Source organism: Lynx canadensis, chromosome B1 (assembly GCF_007474595.2).
Source record: "Lynx canadensis isolate LIC74 chromosome B1, mLynCan4.pri.v2, whole genome shotgun sequence".
Classification (NCBI taxonomy): domain Eukaryota; kingdom Metazoa; phylum Chordata; class Mammalia; order Carnivora; family Felidae; genus Lynx; species Lynx canadensis.
The window spans coordinates 119,178,801-119,199,593 of record NC_044306.2 but is presented as its reverse complement, the minus strand read 5'-3'; the positions used below and the strand labels follow the sequence as shown (position 1 = coordinate 119,199,593).

The window sequence follows — 20,793 nt, the reverse complement described above, 5'->3', positions numbered from 1 at the left end:
ACAACCAATCCCTCAGAGATACAAGCAATTATCAGGGAATACTATGAAAAATTATATGCCAACAAACTGGACAACCTGGAAGAAATGGACAAATTCCTGAACACCCACACGCTTCCAAAACTCAATCAGGAGGAAATAGAAAGCTTGAACAGACCCATAACCAGCGAAGAAATTGAATCAGTCATCAAAAATCTCCCAACAAATAAGAGTCCAGGACTAGATGGCTTCCCAGGGGAGTTCTACCAGACGTTTAAAGCAGAGATAATACCTATCCTTCTCAAGCTATTCCAAGAAATAGAAAGGGACGGAAAACTTCCAGACTCATTCTATGAAGCCAGTATTACTTTGATTCCTAAACCAGACAGAGACCCAGTAAAAAAAGAGAACTACAGGCCAAGATCCCTGATGACTATGGATGCAAAAATTCTCAATAAGATACTAGCAAATAGAATTCAACAGCATATAAAAAGAATCATTCACCATGATCAAGTGGGATTCATTCCTGGAATGCAGGGCTGGTTCAACATTCGCAAATCAATCAACGTGATACATCACATTAATAAAAGAAAAGAGAAGAACCATATGATCCTGTCAATCGATGCAGAAAAGGCCTTTGACAAAATCCAGCACCCTTTCTTAATAAAAACCCTTGAGAAAGTCGGGATAGAAGGAACATACTTACACATCATAAAAGCCATTTATGAAAAGCCCACAGCTAACATCATCCTCAATGGGGAAAAACTGAGAGCTTTTTCCCTGAGATCAAGAACACAACAGGGATGTCCACTCTCACTGCTGTTGTTTAACATAGTGTTGGAAGTTCTAGCATCAGCAATCAGACAACAAAAGGAAATCAAAGGCATCAAAATTGGCAAAGATGAAGTTAAGCTTTCAATTTTTGCAGATGACATGATCTTATACATGTAAAATCCGATAGACTCCACCTGCAGTGTGCTAGAACTGATACATGAATTCAGCAAAGTTGCAGGATACAAAATCAATGTACAGAAATCAGTTGCATTCTTATACACTAATAATGAAGCAACAGAAAGACAAATAAAGAAACTGATCCCATTCACAACTGCACCAAGAAGCATAAAATACCTAGGAATAAATCTAACCAAAGATGTAAAAGATCTGTGTGCTGAAAACTATAGAAAGCTTATGAAGGTAATTGAAGAAGATATAAAGAAATGGAAAAACATTCCGTGCTCATGGATTGGAAGAATAAATATTGTCAAAATGTCAATACTACCCAAAGCTATCTACACATTCAATGCAATCCCAATCAAAATTGCACCAGCATTCTTCTTGAAACTAGAACAAGCAATCCTAAAATTTATATGGAATCACAAAAGGCCCCGAATAGCCAAAGTAATTTTGAAGAAGACCAAAGCGGGAGGCATCACTATCCCAGACTTTAGCCTCTACTATAAAGCTGTCATCATCAAGACAGCTTGGTATTGGCACAAAAACAGACACATATACCAATGGAATAGAATAGATACCCCAGAACTAGACCCACAAACATATGGCCAACTCATCTTTGACAAAGCAGGAAAGAACATCCAATGGAAAAAAGACAGTCTCTTTAACAAATGGTGCTGGGAGAAGTGGACAGCAACATGCAGAAGGTTGAAACTGGACCACTTTCTCACACCATTCACAAAAATAAACTCAAAATGGATAAAGGACCTGAATGTGAGACAGGAAACCATCAAAACCCTAGAGGACAAAGCAGGAAAAGACCTCTCTAACCTCAGCCGTAGCAATTTCTTACTTGACACATCCCCAAAGGCAAGGGAATTAAAAGCAAAAATGAACTACTGGGACCTTATGAAGATAAAAAGCTTCTGCACAGCAAAGGAAACAACCAACAAAACTAAAAGGCAACCAACGGAATGGGAAAGGATATTTGCAAATGGCATATCGGACAAAGGGCTAGTATCCAAAATCTATAAAGAGCTCACCAAACTCCACACCCAAAAAACAAATAACCCAGTGAAGAAATGGGCAGAAAACATGAATAGACACTTCTCTAAAGAAGACATCCAGATGGCCAACAGGCACATGAAAAGATGCTCAACATCGCTCCTCATCAGGCAAATACAAATCAAAACCACACTCAGGTATCACCTCACGCCAGTCAGAGTGGCCAAAATGAACAAATCAGGAGACTATAGATGCTGGAGAGGATGTGGAGAAATGGGAACCCTCTTGCACTGTTGGTGGGAATGCAAACTGGTGCAGCCACTCTGGAAAGCAGTGTGGAAGTTCCTCAAAAAATTAAAAATAGACCTACCTTATGACCCAGCAATAGCACTGCTAGGAATTTACCCAAGGGATACAGGAATACTGATGCATAGGGGCACTTGTACCCCAATGTTTATAGCAGCCCTCTCAACAATAGCCAAATTATGGAAAGAGCCTAAATGTCCATCAATTGATGAATGGATAAAGAAATTGTGGTTTATATACACAATGGAATACTATGTGGCAATGAGAAAGAATGAAATATGGTCCTTTGTAGCAACATGGATGGAACTAGAGAGTGTGATGCTGAGTGAAATAAGCCATACAGAGAAAGACAGATACCATATGTGTTCACTCTTATGTGGATCCTGAGAAACTTAACAGAAACCCATGGGGGAGGGGAAGGAAAAAAAAAAAGAGGTTAGAGTGGAAGAGAGCCAAAGCATAAGAGACTCTTAAAAACTGAGAACAAGGGGCGCCTGGGTGGCGCAGTCGGTTGGGCGTCCGAGTTCAGCCAGGTCACGATCTCGCGGTCCGTGAGTTCGAGCCCCGCGTCAGGCTCTGGGCTGATGGCTCAGAGCCTGGAGCCTGTTTCCGATTCTGTGTCTCCCTCTCTCTCTGCCCCTCCCCCGTTCATGCTCTGTCTCTCTCTGTCCCAATAAATAAACGTTGAAAAAAAAAATTAAAAAAAAACTGAGAACAAACTGAGGGCTGATGGGGGATGGGAGGGGGGGTGGGTGATGGGTATTGAGGAGGGCACCTTTTGTAATGAGCACTGGGTGTTGTATGGAAACCAATTTGACAATAAACATATATTGGAAAAAAAAGAATTTTGAATTTATTTTATACCACGTAGTTAGCTTATTGGGAGAACCTACCTACGAATATCCATTCAATTTGAAGGTATAAAAATTAGTACACATGGCAGTATGCCATCTTTTAAACTCCACAGGTTAATTCATCTGGGAATTCTGAACTGTGATTAATAGTATTTATCCAACATAAAGACTCAATTTTGTGAGTATTTCATTTTCTTCAAAATTGTTCCATATGCCTATTTGAAAATCTCCAAGTCTTTTTCTTCATAGATAATTCAGCTTAATGTTATAATCATGCATTAGGTTGGTAGAGTATTTAAAATGTCTGTTTTTATTTAAATGCTAACTACTCATAGTCAATTTATTAGGAGATATTTTCTATTGCTTTTTAAATGAACTTTAAAAATGCTTCTACAATTTCGATTGCTTTCTGCTCTAACACTCTACATGTGCTTTCCCCTATGATGTGTTCTCATTGTTACCACGAACTTTATTATCCATTCATTCAGTTGAAATACAGATCTAACCTAGTCCTCATGGAACTTACAACCCAGTAGGACAGATAGACAAAAACCAATAAGCAATAAAGATGAGCTAATTATATGGTATTTTAGAAGGTGATGCATGTGATTAAGAAAGAATAAAGCAATTTTAAGTAGCTTAGTCATGGTTCAGAAGCAGTACAGGGAATGGGCAATATGGCTATCTGAAAAAAGCATGTTTCACATAAAATGTATGATCCTGGGGGCACCTGGGTGGTTCAGTTAGTTAAGAGTCACACTCTTGATTTCAGCTCAGAGAACCATGATCTCATGTTTTGTGGATTGAGCCCCATGTCAGTTTTTACACTAGCAGTGCAGAGCCTGCTAGGAATTCTCTCTCTTGCTCTCTCTCAAAAATAAAGAAAATACACTTAAAAAAAAAGAGTGTAAGATCCTGAAGTAGAAATATGCCTTGTATGTTGCTGAAACAGTGAAAACTAGTGATGGTGGAGCAGTAAGTGAAAGAGATAAGATCAGAGAGTAACAAAGGACTAGTTACTTATAGACCACTGTAAGAACTTTGATTTCTACCCTGAGAGAACGGGGAACCACTGGAGAATTTATTGAAGGGGAAATGATCAGATTCATTATTAACAGGATCACTCTGGTGGTTGCATTTAGAACAAACCAGAGGAACAAGAGGGAGAGTAGGAAAGTGGGTTAGGTGAGACACGAATTGACTCAGACTAGGGAGGCAGCAGTAGACATCTTAAGAAGTGATTAGATTCTACATATATTTGGAAAATAAAGGTGCTAGATTTGCTGATGGATTGGATATGGAGTATGAAAGAAGAGATGAGGCAAGATTACTTCCAAGAGTTTTGGCCTGAGGCTCAGATTTTGACCTCAGAAGAGTGCAGGGGTAAGTTTGGAGGAATATCAGGAACTCAGTTTGGATGTAAACTCTGGGGCTATCTCAGTCTCAGTAAAGTCTGAGCTGCCTGTTAGACATCTGAATGGTGAAGTTGAATAGGTTGTTGGATTTAAAATTCTGAAATACAGCTGAAGGGTTCAAGATAGATATATTAATTCAGCGTTTCATTAGGGTATGGGCCATATCTAACTTGTTTATTCCAATGTGCACCATACCTACGTACTCGAGAAGTATCTGTTAAGAGAGTAACTACAAATATAGTGAGTTATGTGCTGGTAAATGTTTAACTACAAGAGCTCTGAGGGGAAAAAAAAATCAAACAGAAAACAAAACTTCTGATTTCTAGTGTCTTCAGATTTTCAAAGTGTAAACTCTAACCATGATTTCAAGATACAAAAATAATATCACTAAATGCTGAGTTGGGAAGAAATGCATGCAACTGATTCCCTCTAGCCAGCTCTAGAACACTGAGCCCACTTGCTTGCTTAGTGATATAGTCATATACATATTTTCCTTACTACAGGTATGCATAAAAGATAATTTTAAATAACCTTGATACTTGAGCAGATGGGAAGAAAGATATCTGATAGATGATAAAAAAGCTCAAGGGGCGCCTGGGTGGCTCAGTCGGTTGGGCGTCCGACTTCGGCTCAGGTCATAATCTCGCGGTCCATGAGTTCGAGCCCCGCGTAGGGCTCTGCGCTGACAGCTCAGAGCCTGGAGCCTGTTTCAGATTCTGTGTCTCCCTCTCTCTCTGACCCTCCCCCGTTCATGCTCTGTCTCTCTCTGTCTCAAAAATAAATAAATGTTAAAAAAAAAAGCTGAAAATGGGGGATTTAAGCAAATATTTAAAAACCTATGTCACCCACCGGGATACAAGTGTGCTGTTTTGAAGGGACACATGCACCTGCATGTTTATAGCAGCACTATCAACAATAGCCAAAGTATGGAAAGAGCCCAAATGTCCATCGATGGGTGAATGGATAAAGAAAATGTGTTATATATATACAATGGAGTATTACTTGGCAATCAAAAAGAATGAAATCTTGCCATTTGCAACTATGTGGATGGAACTGGAGGGTATTATGCTAAGTGAAATTAGTCAGAGAAAGACAAAAATCATATGACTTCACTCATATGAGGACTTTAAGAGACAAAACAGATGAACATAAGGGAAGGGAAACAAAAATAATATAAAAACAGGGAGGGGGACAAAACAGAAGAGACTCATAAATATGGAGAACAAACTGAGGGTTGCTGGAGGGCTTGTGGGAGGTGGGGAAGGGCTAAATGGATAAGGGGCATTAAGGAATCTACTCCTGAAATCATTGTTTCACTATATGCTAATTTGGATGTAAATTTTTAAAAATTAAAAATAAAATAAAAAAAAAACCTATGTCACATACCAAACTAAATTTATCCTTGTACCTTTAGCCAGGCTTTTAAATTATTCCACACAGCTGAGATATCGTTATACAATTCCTGGGAAAAAGACTTCACAGCCTATAAACTAATCTGTTATAATGTTAATAGTACTGTCTTGCCAGAGATTTCTTCATAAATTTGAATTCAGCTTAGAAACTGTGTTTAATAATGTTGCCATAACACATCTACCACAAAAATGTCTGTACAAAGGTTAATCAAGTTGTTGTTCTATTCTGGAGTCCAAACTGTTTGGCATATACCTTAGAGTCACTATTGGTTCTTTAAAAATATGTATTTTAATTAATATTTAAAAAACTTGTATTGTGGCAAAATATAAATAAAATTACCATTTTAACAATTTTTTAAAAGTTTATTTTTTTTATTTTGAGAGAGAGAGTGAGAGAGAGAGAGAGAGAGAGAGAGAGAGAGATAACCGGGAAGGGGCAGAGAGAGAGGGAGAGAGAATCCCAAGCAGGCTCCATGCTATTAGAGCAAAGCCCTATGTGGGCTTGAACTCACCAACCATGAGATTATGACCTGAGCTGAAATCAAGAGTCAGATGCTTAACCGACTAAGCCACTCAGGCACCCCTGTTTTCTCTGTTTTTAAGTGTACATCTCAGGTATTAAGTATATTCATATTGTTGTGCAGCCTTCACCATCAATCTCCAGAACTTTAATTATTTGTTTCATGTAAAAGAAGTGCATTTTGTTATAGATCATTAAAAAAGAAAAGTACAAAGCAAAATAAAATTACTGAGAAAGTCTCACCAATCAGAGCAAGTCAATCTTATTGCACGTATAGAATTATATTAGACTGTTAATCCATAGTCTAAAAATTCTTCATGTGTTAGAGATCCTGCTGAGTCTCAATGGGATTCAAACTCTGTGTCTAATGAAGTGGTAGGTCTGCCAACCCCAATTTTATATTTTGCAGAATTTATTTAATGTACCAGTGATCAAACCTCAATAAAAATGATTTATGTTCAGAGTGATGAGGCATGGGGGAGAGGAGGTATGGACAATTCCTCATCCTGGGCATGCCATTTATTGTTGAGCCCCAGGGAGAGAAAGTTGCAAGTAGAAGATGAAGGAATATTAGTCATTAAGAATTTGTTAATGGAGCAAAGATTAGGGACAAGATCATTCTTCCAAAGTCTCTTTCAACACAAATAATCGTAACAAAAATTTCAAGCCGAGGGCAAAGTTTGTGACTTACGAGTTTTGCAGATTTAGATGAAATTTGCCCGAAACAACAATCTGGAGTAGGACTTGGCTTCCCGATCCAGAGAAACTGTCATGCTCTGGACCAATGTAAGGATGCTGATTTTCTTTTCTTTTCTTTTTTCGCTAGTGTGGGATGGGGGAAATAGAAATGCTAAAGAGGACTACTGATGAACTGTTTGTCAGACCTCCCTAAGGACTCTGAAATCATTGGAGACTAGTAAGAAGGGGTTTATAAGGAAAGGTTATAACATTTTAAAAATTTTGGATATTTATGCTAATGTTACCACATTAATACATGTGTACCTGGAGACTTGAGAGGACCTATGTTGTATTCAAATGTGATTTAAAAACTGAGAACAAACTGAGGGTTGATGGGGGGTGGGAGGGAGGGGAGGGTGGATGATGGCTATTGAGGAGGGCACCTTTTGGAATGAGCACTGGGTGTTGTATGGAAACCAATTTGACAATAAATTTCATATATTAAAAAAATAAAATAAAATAAAAAAATGAAAAAAGAAAATAAAAAAATAAATTTCTACATGGAATTTCATTTTTTTACGCTATCATTTTCTTTTGTTGGAATTTTTAATGTTTTCAGTTCTTTGAATTTTAGTTTGAAAAATATCCTTGAATATATTGGCAAATTGAACTCTTGAAAAATTTTGACAAAATATACACAACTGCTAGGCTAAACCATATGAAATAGTAATTGACATTTTAAATGATAAAAAATGGCAGTTGCATAAGATTCAATCTAAAAGTTTGTGTAAAAATGCCCTTTTCACTACATACGTGCCAATGTCTGATAATTTTAATAGATAAAGATTTATATCTCATTATTTTAACTTCCATATGTTTAATCACTCTTCTGATTCATTTATTCAGCAGTCTGGACTGTGTGCTTATCATGTGCAAACCGGTATGACAGGCATAAGGATACAAAGAGCACTCAGATCAGAATGAAACCTGTGTTCATGGTGTTTACAAATCTATTAGAGGAAATTATTAATCACATAGTCTTAAATATAAATATGAATTTTAATATGTGAAAAATGCCATGACAGACATATGCTAAGAGTCGATAAAGGGACATCTATTTAAATTAGGAGGCTCATAGAAGGTTTCCCTGTGAAAGTGACATTTGAGGTCTTATCTAATAGAAGAGTACACTTAACTTATGAAGAATTGGCAGAGGGGAATTTGAAATGGTGTACTGTGTTCAAAGATTTTGTGGCAAAAATATAGCATCATACATTCAGGGACTTGAAAGAGGATAGGAGTGGCTGGAACAGAGCTTAGGCTAGTTGAGTTATAGTATGAGATTAAATTGGACAGGTCAAGAAATCAGTCATTATTGTCTGGCTTAAGAATATTTTTTTTCTCACATGAGCAGTGGGAAAACATGTTAGGAGTTTTAAGCAGGGGTGAAGAATCATGTTCTTAGATATATTTTGAAAGCATCATTCTTTTTTTATAATAGGACCATGATGGTAGCTTGGACTTGGGAAGTGGAGACAGAGACAGAGAAAAGGTAATAGACTTGGGAGCTATTTGAACAACTGAATGGATCCTTGTGCTGTGTCTTGAAATGGGAAACAGTGGAAGAGGAAAATGTTTAGGGGTAAGATAACATGTTTGGTGGAGTTTAAGGAGCTTTTCAGACATCCAGGTGGAAATCTCAAGTAGATAATTGAATATACATGACCAGAGCTTGAAGAAGGTTTAGATACAGGACTTTCAATTGCGAGCCGTTTATTTTTTGAGTTTTAAACCAAATTTATGTATTATCTATTAAAAATTAAAGAACATTATAGAGTAAGATAAATTTCTAATTCTCGTATCAAATAATGTCTAAGATTTATAATTTGTTCAATAAATGTTTAGTAGTTTGTTAAATTAAAAATGACATAATAATTTTGGGCACCTGGGTGGTTCAGTCATTTAAGTGTCTGACTTCTGTTTAGGTCATGATCTCACGGCTTGTGGGTTCTAGCCCCACATCAGGCTCTGTGCTGACAGCTGGGAGCCTGGAGCCTATTTCAGATTCTGTCTCCCTCTGTCTCTGACCCTCCCCCACTTGTGCTCTGTCTCTCTCTCAAAAATAAATAAACATTAAAAAAATTTTTTAAGTGACATAATGTGACATTATTTTAGTAATTTAAGGAAAGAAATCTATATTTATGCATGTGTACAATTTACTGTGCACCAGAGTGTGTGTATATATATCATACATATATGTGAGATATATATAAATATATCACGAAAATGAGAGCTGGATATTTGGATTTTTTGCACTGTGAATATATGCCCCTTAAAATGAATGAGTGACAAAATACATTGCAATAAAAGACTGGTATAGAGGATATATAAGGATCAGAGATTAGGGGCTGGAATAAAGATGATTTGGAGAGTTTTAGCTGTGTATTACAACTTTGAGTTATCTGCCTCCCAAGGTATATCCAAAGTTCAGGTGAGGAAAATACTTCTAGCAGAAATGTGCTTTATCCTTTCTTATAATTTCTTCAGTGCATCAAATCTGGCCACCTGGAAACTGTTCAAATAGAGATTTGGTTCCCTGAAGACTTCATTCACTGAATTCTGCTTTGGCACATGCTTCTAGCTCACCTAGAGGAACACTTAACAAACATCTGTAGGAAACCTGCTTTTGCATTGTGACAATGTTGTTGAGGACAGTGTCTTCTTTATTACCCATACAAAGAATTTCTTGAAACTCAATACTAGAAATCCCTTAGCCCTTAAGGAATGTGTATGTATTGTTTTTATAGATAGTGTAAACTATATTACTAATTGTATTCTTTTGCATGTATATTAAGAGTCTCAGACATATTTCAAGTTCACCTTTCATAAATGATTAGGACTCTTTCTTTCATAAATGTTAGGACTCTATCCATGTTACAACTTCACAATGATTTTGTTTGTATTTTCTCTCTTTATTTTCTCCAGTCTTAATTTTTCATTCATTTATATTTGTCTACTGTATAGATTGTTATGCATTTTTATAATCCAAAAGGAAACCAATTTGATAATAGAAAAAAATGGTAACTCTTTATTCAAAAGTGAAAAATAAAGCCATGGGTTTAGATGAGTTTACTTGGGGAGAGAGAATAAAGTTAGGACAAAATCAGGCCCAGGATTTAGCATTGAGGAACCTATATATTTAATCACTACATAGAGGCAGAGAATCAGAAATACAAGCATGGAAGACAGGCCAAAGAAGAAGGAGGGGACCAGGGAAATTGGAAGCCAAGAAACAGTAGCCACATGATAGGTGGTAGCCACTACTGAAAAATCAAGGAAGTTGAGGACTGAAATGCCCCCTGGATTTCACAACAAGCCTCTCTAGATAGAGTGTTGGGAGATGAAATCAGATTTAAGTAGCTTGAGGAGCAAATAGCAGGTGAAGAAACGGAGATACAGAATGTAAGCAACCCATAAATTTATGTTTGCTAGACATTTTAATTTTTCTTCTATCAACTCTGTTTATGACTTTGGTTCTTTTCATATAGTACTATATCTTCTTATTAGTGTGTAAGAATGTGTTATATATTTTAAAGGTTTTGTTTTTACACTAGGTCTGTTAAATATGCTACAAACTCTTTTTCAATATATTCTTTCCCATTATGGTGAATATAACCTTAATATCAACTGGAGTTCTGCTAGTTATATAAGAGCGCTTGTGATGACATATGCTATGATGATCTGATGTTTTACCCATTCGATTAATGTATATTTATTGCTTTCACTATGTGCTCATGACTAATTTTGTAAGAATTTGCAGTATAGGGGTGCCTGGGTGGATCAGTAGGTTAAGTTTCTGACTTTGCCTAAGGTCATGATCTCACTGTTGGTCAGTTTGATCCCCGCGTAGGGCTCTGTGCTAACAGTTTGGAGCCTGGAGCCTGCTTCAGATTCTGTCTGTCTGTCTGTCTCTCTCTCTCTGCCCCTCCCACACTCCACACTCACACTGTGTCACTGTCTCTGTCTCTCTCTCAAAAATAAATAAACATTAAAAAATTTCAAAAAAATAATAATTATCCATACTTGGTGTGTCCCTGGATTTCAAGAATATAAGGTATTTTTTGTTATTTTGTTAATGTTTTTGGACTATTAAATAAAACATACTGAATTAGTTCCTTAAGGTTTCCAGGTAAGAAACAGTGAATATCATTTTAAAAATTCTTTAATTAAATATTCCAATTTGGGGAGCCTGGGTGGCTCAGTCGGTTAAGCGGCCGACTTCAGCTCAGGTCATGATCTCTCGGTCCGTGAGGGCTGTGAGTTCGAGCCCCGCGTCGGGCTCTGTGCTGACAGCTCAGAGCCTGGAGCCTGTTTCAGATTCTGTGTCTCCCTCTCTCTGACCCTCCCCTGTTCATGCTCTGTCTCTCTCTGTCTCAAAAATAAATAAATGTTAAAAAAAAAAATTTTTTTTAAATAAAAAAATAAAAAAAAATAAAAATAAAAATATTCCAATTAATACTGGCCTATGAGCTTGGAAATTGTTCTTTACTATATATTAATAAACCTTCCTAGAGCTTCTAACTTGATCTCAAAAATGCACTTAGAAAATGGAAGAAAATATTTTCTGTTTTTTAGTATTCCCATATATCAAGTAGTATATGCCATAAATGAATCAAATGACAATATTTTTATATATTTCCAATATCTACATTCTTAATTAAAACAAAGGTAATATATATATATACATATATATATGATGTGTTTATTATACATGTAAGAGATATAATATATATAGTTATATAGTTTATGTACTATAAATAAGCACTGAATTCTAATTTAAATGAAAGTAATAATTTTTGTCTAATTAAACCCTTCAATCATCAGAATTCCTTAGGAGCCGTGATAGCGTAGAGGCTGAGAATAGCACAGGCCCTTGAGTGGATTACAGTGGTTTGAATCTCGGCTTTATTGTATGATCTTGGGAAAGCTTAGCATCTTTTAGATAAATGTTATATTTAAATGTTAAAATTCAAAATGGCAAATTTGGGAAGGATGGTGAAGAGAAACGGTGACCTTGTTGGCAAAGAATTCCAGTATGTGTGTGTGTGTGTGTGTGTGCACGTGTGTGTGTATTATGGGTGTGTAGGGATGCTGAAGTAGCCTTCCAGGCAAAAGGAAACTTTGTAGAACTGAAAGATGGTTTCTAAGCCAATAAAAACTGTTTTGCAGATTCCGAATAAAGCAGAAGGTAATTTGTCTCAGGATGAGACCAGAACCTGTGATCTCACATTCAGATCATTAGTACAGATACTAATATTATACAAAAAAAAAAAAAAAAAAAAAGTGGAAGTAGAAAGCAAGCAATTCTCTCAGTGCAGAATGAGTACCAAACACTTAAAGAAATATGCAGTGCCTTTTATTCAACAAAATGTGTGACCGTTACCGTAAGGTTCTCCATTTATGAAATACAGGTGTTCATTAAGGGATTATCTGCAATCAGGTCTAAAATTTCCAAGTTCATAGGAGATTGCAAGCATTTTGCTGCAGCTGAAGAAAATCCATTTGTGCCTGTGTCAAAGCTGAAATAGTTTTTAAGCTCAGAAGATCTTTTGATTTTATGCAGAGGGACAGAGTGAGTTAAATATGTTTTCTATTGAGGCTGGGAGGATACAATTCAGTTTATATTAAATGAGGGTAGAAAATACAATTCAATAAGACAAGTGTTCACACTGCAGTTTAAATGATGTATTCCTTTATCAATAAGAACTAATTAGGGAACTAATAACCTTTGTGATTATTTCAATAAAGCATTAATTATACAGGAAAATATGATTTTTGTGAGTACATACTGTTACCTATGTTCTATATGAAGTGGAGAGTCTATGCAACCATAACCAAAGGCGCCACAACTCACCTGAAATATCTCAGAGGAGGTCAAGCATGTAAACTTGAATCTATAAAGTAATTGCAGATATCACAGGACTACTTTTCCAGTTCATGTTTGATAAGACACTAGTGCAGAAAGATTCTGTGGAACGGTAAACTTTGGCAATTCTAATAACTTATATGTCTTATTTTATTCTAAAAATTTTCTTAATGAGGTTTTTCTGTATTTCTGTATTTCTTTTCATCAGTGGTCTACCCAAAGTCTTACTATAAATTACAGTTTTTAAAAGATTTTCAGAATCTGAGCTGAGCATGCTTCAAATTTTGTTGCAAATTTCATGCTCCATAAATTTTGTATTGTTTTGGTGATTAAATAATGTTTCTACTAAATAAATAGTAATGAATAGTAAAATATTCATTAATTTCAAGCCAGTGACTGAAATAACATTACATTATCAATTAAAGCAATTCCAAGACCACTTCAGACTTTGTATAAATGGAAAAATACCCCTTTTGACCCCTTAGGCTTGAAACATCAATTTCACACACACTAAATTTTCATCAAATTTCATAATGAATTATTAATATCTCAAGAAGAATATTCAGGAGAATTTTATAACATGATATGCTAATGTCTCTCCTGATCACATTAAAAGTCACATGCTTACAAGTAATGGATTAGAAAGGAACCCAAAACAAAACAAAAAGGCAGATGCTCAAACCAAAGGAACATTCATTTCTATCTTGGTAGAGCAAGGTCAGAGGCAATTTCTCCTGCTCCTAAACTTGGAGCTGATTTTTTCAGTTCCTTCTTTATACTCACTTCTGACCCCACAAAAGTGAAAGGGTGAGATACATGTAGACGATCAGGGATGAACGGAAGATTAACAGTTTCAGAGGCTTTTGAAAAATGTGATTTTGTTCTCATTTATCCTCATTAGTGGCAACTAACCATTCCTCTTTCAGTTTAATCCTCTAAGCCTAGCATGTGAAAATAGTTTGTGCTCACTGTTTCAAAATGGTAAATGCAGAGGATGGATTTACGGAAAGAGTTGGTTTTGTCTTATTTTTTCTCATAGTAGTGGCTTCATGTAGTGAGAATATTGTCTCATTTTATTTTGAAACAGTTTTGTTGATATAGAAAGAAGCTCACTTTTCTTTTCAAAGTTGAGGACATTGAGTCTTGAAGTTAAAGTCACTTCACCCCCACACATCCCCCGTGAAGCTGCCAATCACAAAACAGGGACAGGATCAACTGTTATTGATTTTTTAGAATAATATTGAATTAGAGTATAAACAGCTTTCAGTAATAGGTAGGGGTTTACCATTGTCTTGACACAAGTATGCATAGTTCATAATGTTCAATAGGAGAGAGCAAATACAAACAGAAACTTTAAAAATTTAGATACCAGAAAAGTATTGGAGCTTCTTTTAATTGCTTAAGAATCTCAGAATCCTCACTGTAGATGGGGGAACATTCTAAAAAATTACCTTAAATAGCTATGTATAAAGTGGTGTGTATCGTTTTGTAACCATTTATTATTTGGGATTTTGTTGTTGTTGCCCATTATCTGAAACATTAGATTGTATGTAATCTTCCAGGCACAGGGTGTATCCAGCTTATAGCCTCCCCAGATTATTAAAAGTGAAATCTAACCCAAGACCCTGTAGAAACTTATAGCATACAGCAATCTTTTGGAGAGGTATTATTACCTCTGATGGATGTTCCATGACTGGGAGGCCAAACCACTATTGGCTTTGGAGCAAGGATAGAGAATAGGATGGGTGGGGATGAGGACCAGCAGACCAGAGAGAGGAAGGAAGGATGGAGGGTGACTCATTGTCCATTTATCTGACAGAATAGTGACTTACAGAGAGAAGGAAGACCAAAAAATACATTTTACAGAGAACGTAAGTTTTGCAGCAATTGTTTGCAGCCATTTGGGAAAGCTCGTATTAAGTGTTTCTAGCTGAGTTTGTCCTACTTGGAATGACAGACTTTCCCTATCTCTCTCATTGGTCTTCTCAGTCCCTCCAGATGCCATTAATAGAGATCAGGGGGCGTTGAGGGAGAATGGGGGAAGCCATGGAAGCAGAAACTGGTTCAGCCAGTTGGGGCATTATCAATGTGTTCGTGACTTCTTTCTCCAAGAGCTCTTTCCTAGTCCCTTTCCTTTTATCAAATCCATCTTGTCACCCTGTCATTGGTAACATTGTCCCACTGCCCAGCTTTTCTCTCTCCCTTCTCCCTCCTTCCTCCCTATTCTCTCCTCACCTGTCCACGGCAATGGCCGTCATAGAGTAGATGCTGGCGAACACCGCTGTGATGGGAAAGAAGTTCTGGAAGCGACAATAGTTGGCGCCGAAGTACCACTCGCTGTGAAGCGCATAGATGAAGTTGACCAAGGTGTTGAAGGCAGCCATAGAGGCGTCGGAGAAAGCCAGGTTCACGAGGAAGTAGTTGGTAACGGTCCTCATGCGCTTGTGGGCCAGGATGATCCAGATGACGATGAGGTTCCCGAACACCGCCACCGCCACAACCACGCCGTATGCCAGGGACCAGAGCGCGATGCGCCAGGACGGCTGCACGAACTGGTTGGTGAGGTTGGCCCGGGGTTGCGAAGGCGCCGGGGAGGCCGCGGGCAGTCCTAGGGCAGAGGACGAGGCCGAGAGGTTGCCAGCTTGGACTAGCAGGTGCAGCCACTCAGCCTCAGTCGCCCCCGGAGCGGCCCCTGCCGCGAGCGCAGCGCTCAGGTTCCCGGGATCCGCGCCCGCCGTGCTCGCGCGGTCGGTCCAGTTCGCGGCTGCGGGGAGAGAACCCATCGAGGCTAGTCTGCAGCCCCGATCTCCCCACTCACGGACGCCAGCCGAAGGTCTTCTCTGCTTCCTGGTCTCTTTGCTGGTGGGCAGACCTCAGCTCCGCCTGGAAGCAAGGTAGAGAGGCTACCGCAGCCCTTGATGGTTAAGAAATGCTTTGAGCCAGCAGGTGATGGGTAACGGGGGAAGCACTTTTTCCGAGGAGTTTGCGTCTCTAGCCGGCAGGAAGGATGAGACAGTCGAGAAGCGAGTTGTTAGGAGCTGTCACCTGCGGGGAACTCCGGGATCGCCCCTGCGCGAGTTCCCGGGCACCGGCTGGATCACTGAGGTTCAGGCGCTGCAGCGGGCTTTATAGTCTCTTACAGTCCCGGCTTTGGTGACGTTGTGGGGGCCGCGGAGCTGACGAACCCCTTCGAGGGCTACGATTGCACTCCTTTCCTCCGTCGCCCCTTTTGCATTTCATTCATTCGCTACTGGTAGCCGCGCAGCAGGCGCTCGGCGCAGTGAGACGCTCTGGAAAGACTGCACTTTCTCAGCTGTAATTAAAATCTGTACGAGATTGTTTTTCCTCTTTTAACTTCAAGATATTTTTACTGAGGTCTGTGTTCTCAGACATCTATTGTGGGCTGCTCGTTTCTAAACCAATTAAACTATTCACCTCTAGGGCGAGGGCACGATGCGGAGAGATTTGTCAGAAAGAGCTTGTGTGGCTATTACCTGCCGCAAGCTGGGGGCACAGCTAGACGCGCATTTTGTTAGGTGTCGCTGGCTCTTGGAATTTCTCCCCACTTGCTGATTGTGTGTTTATGTTCTCACGTACCAGATCCCTTTTCCTCTCGCTCCCATTTGCAAAGTCTACCCGTTTCTCCTCTTCTAATCTCCGTCACCAGAAACCAATCTCCTCCGCCTTCCTCCCTGGCAGAGACTATGGATTCTCCTGGAGGATTCTGCTCCCGTTGGAATGCAGTTACCCACCGAGGATAGATCATCGATTTTCTTGAAATACGATGAGGAGACTTGCATCTTTTCATTTCCCTGGCGTGAACATATCTTGTAAGCAACTTAAACATGTTCATTTGGTTATACGGCTTTAGACATTTGGCGCCTTGGTTTTCCGCCTGTCGTGAGGACACATTGATAAGGATGCATGACAGTAACCTTAGTGTCCTGTGCAGACCAGAGGGCCTGACTTCTGAGCTTTGGCTGGCAACATGTGAGCAGCAGGGCTCTGTAGGGTACAAGCAAGAGGAAGTAGTCTGTGCTTAGATGGATGTTACAGGCAATTTATTAGTATGTCCAGAGCAGAAACTCTTCTTTATTATTTTCTTGGGGTCAGGAATAAAGGAATTTAGGGCTAAACATATTAGCAACTCCCCCAAAACATTGAACTCTTTGAAATTCAGTTTTCTCATTTGAAAATGAATATTAAAAAAAAATCAAATTTACATAGTTATAATTATATGGAGCAAGTAGTTTCAACAACAGGAGGCAAGAGGGAGACCTTAATAAATGTTAGCACCCTTTGCTGTTGTTATCATTGCTCATTTTATCTAAACGTTTTCAAGTAAGATAGACTAGCATAGCAAGTTTTACTTGCTTCAAGAAAATGTAGTGTGTGATTTGTGAACATTCTGCATTCTTTAGTTTCCTGGTGTTAGAACATATTTCTCAAAAACTGCAGTGATCATTGTTCTTTTTTTTTTTAATTTATTTATTTATTTATTTTTTATATATATATATATATATGAAATTTATTGACAAATTGGTTTCCATACAACACCCAGTGCTCATCCCAAAAGGTGCCCTCCTCAATACCCATCACCCACCCTCCCCTCCCTCCCACCCCCCACCAACCCTAATCATTGTTCTTTTTTAAATTTTTTGATGTTTATTTTTTAAGAGAGAGACAGAGTGTGAGTGGGGGAGGGGCAGAGAGAGAGAGGGAGACACAGAATCTGAAGCAGGCTCCAAGCTGTCAGCACAGAGCCAGATGCAGGGCTTGAACCCATGAACTGAGAGATCATGACAGGAGCCGAAGTTGGAAACCTAACAGACTGAGCCACTCAGGCACCCCACTGCAGTGACTACTGTACAAATAGGCTTAGGATGATTGGTAATGATACTGTTTTCCTTATTGTAATTTTTATGATAAACAAGGTACTATATAGAAATAAGTTTGAAGCAACCTGATAATAAATATATTATATAACTCTGCTTCAAAATAAATGCATGCTGAAAATGATAATTATCAAGTTATTATTTACTATTTCTTCTCAGTGAGGCCTATGAAAATATGTGATAAATCATAAGTGAATTTGATAGAGATTCCACATGTCCTGCTTACTAATTCTAAACTAAACCATTTTCTTTTGAAAGGCAGATTATTTCTTTCTGCCAATTCACCATTTAGAAATTACTTGAGTTACAAATGAAAACTTCTTTCTTCTCTAATGAAATCAAGGAAGAATTTAAGAAAATTTTTTTTTGTATGACATGCACCATTCATCAAATGAGTCATGTGGTGACTTGGTAATAATTATGCATATTTTGATCAAATATTTAAAGTTGTAAAATTGCCTACTTGTGTAGAAATCCATTCAGTTTACTCTGTTGCTTTACTTATCATGTCTGTGATTTTGCCTTTATTGGACTTTGCCATGAGTGGAAATGATATGAAAAAAAAAGTGATAATGATGGAATTAGAAGTACCTAACAATAAAAGGGGTTTAATGAGTTCTTTCAGAGGAAGAGAGGAATCCAGGACATGGCTTTCCTTTTAGAGCTACCTTCTATAGAATCTATCTATTTCCCCATAGAGGACTTATTGTTCATTCATTGCTTCAGTCATTCCCCTCATCGGTATTGAGTATATTTCCTTCCAAGAGCTGTGCCAAGTACTAGGAATGTAGCAGGTAAAACTAAAGATATAAGCCAGATATGAACCCTATCCTCACTGAGCTTGTAGTCCAACAGTATTTTTAACATTAGAGCAAGTATTATGAATAGTGGAATAGGAAGGTATAGAGAAAAATGGGAGTGTGCAACTGAACAAGAGGATGTGTTCATTGAATTCTGGATTCTGTCAACTTCTCTTAAAGAATTTCTTTGTGAGGAAAAGATATTTGTACCCCTCTGTTTACTGTAGCATCATTTACAATAGTCAAGATATGGAAGCAACCTAAGTGTCCACAGATAGAAGAACGGATAAAGGAGATGTGGTATATGCACACAATGGACTATTACTCAGCCATAAAAAAAAATGATATCTTGCTATTTGTGACAACATGGATGGCCCTAGAGTGTATTATGACAAGTGAAATGAGTCAGAGAAAGACAACTACCATATGATTTCACTTAAACATGGAATCTAAAAAAACAAAATAAAACAACAAAAAAGCAAGAGCAGACCCATAAACATAGAGAACAAATTGTTGGTTGCCAGTGGGGAAAGGGGAGGATGGGCAAAATGGGTGAATGGTAGTGAGAGACACAGGCTTCCAGTTATAGAATGAGTAAGCCATGCAGGGATGAAAGGTACAGCTTTGAGAATATAATCAGTGGTATTGTAAGAGTGTAAGATGGTGACAGATGGTAGCCACACCTGTGGTGAGCATAACATAATATATAGAGTTGTTGAATCACTATGTTGTACACATTGTATGTCACCTACACTTCAGGTAATAAAAATTTCTTTGTGAGGATGAAATGAAATGCCAAATAATAGACTTATCAGAAGAGTATGCCTTGAAAAGTGGGAAGGCTTAGAAGATAATGGCTAAGAAACATTTCTTAGCCTTCTTCCTAAGACAATTTGATGAATAATCTGCTCATTATAGCTCCAGAATCTGAATCCTGCCCCTACGTGAATACAGTCTAGTGGTTTCCTAATTCCTTTTTCTCTTACTATAAGAAAGCCAAAAGTTTTAGTCTTGGACTCCTGAGGGAAGGAGAAGGGGCAGAAGAAATGTTAACATAGCAGAAGGCATCTCTTAAGATCCTATACTCTTACATTCAAAACTTGGGAGTGTGGCTTTTCTGTCCCCTTTCCCCTCCTCCCCAGTGCTGCTCAGGCTTACATCATGCTAGTTCAGACCTCTGGGTGCCTGCTGAACTAACACCACGATGGCTCCTCTCCAGCTACCATCTATGATCATCCACCAGGACTTCATCAGTTACGATGAGATGTTCTCTGACATCTACAAGATTCAGGAGATTGCGGACCCACTGTGTCTGGAGGTGGAGGGGAAGATGGTCAGGAGGACAGTGAATAACATGGATGACTCACTTACTGGTGGAAGTGCATCCACTGCAAGGCCCTAAGGGTGAAGGTACTGGAAGTACAGTAATCACTGGTGTTGATATCGCCATGAACTATCATTTGTAGGAATCCAGCTTTGCAAAAGAAGCCTACAAGAAGTTTATCAAAGATTATATGAAATCAATCAAAGGCACACTTTAACAATGGAAGCCAGAAAAAGTAAAATCTTTTATGACAGGGGCTGCAGAACAGGTCAAGCATATCCTAGCTAATTTCAAAAGCTACCAATTCTTTATTGATGAAAACATGGATCCAGATGGCATGGTTGCCCTGCTGGACTACCACAAAGATGGTGTGACCCCATATGTGATCTTCTTTAAGGATGGTTTAGAAATGGAAAAATGTTAATGAATTTGGCTGTTACTTTGGATGTATCACCCATTGTCATAACTGGCTAATTCTCTTCCTCCACACAACACTAGAACTTAGATGAATGGGACTGATGTCATCTGGAGCTCTTCAGTTATTTTGACCTTGATTTATTTGGAATGGAGGCATTGTTTTTAAGAAAAAAAAAAAACATTTCGTGTGGGTTGTTTAAAAAAATGCATTAAACCAATTTGAGAGAAAGGCTTTTAGTTTACTACATATTTAAATCCATTCTGTGTAGTGTCCTGGAGAAGCTAGAGCCTGGTTGTAGACTACTGCTAGAAAG

General features: G+C 38.2%; 1 protein-coding gene and 1 pseudogene across 1 annotated transcript in view; one reads left to right on the top strand and one right to left on the bottom strand.

Moving 5' to 3' along the window:
- Nucleotides 1–15,826, bottom strand: part of TACR3 (tachykinin receptor 3) — a 97,800-nt gene extending 81,974 nt beyond the window's left edge. Inside the window, exon 1 of the mRNA XM_030313337.1 lies at nt 15,279–15,826. Coding sequence (XP_030169197.1) covers nt 15,279–15,826 — 548 coding nt within the window. The remainder of the gene's footprint in view (nt 1–15,278) is intronic.
- Nucleotides 15,827–19,957: 4,131 nt separating this feature from the next.
- Nucleotides 19,958–20,541, top strand: LOC115512364 (annotated as a pseudogene).
- Nucleotides 20,542–20,793: the final 252 nt, after the last annotated feature.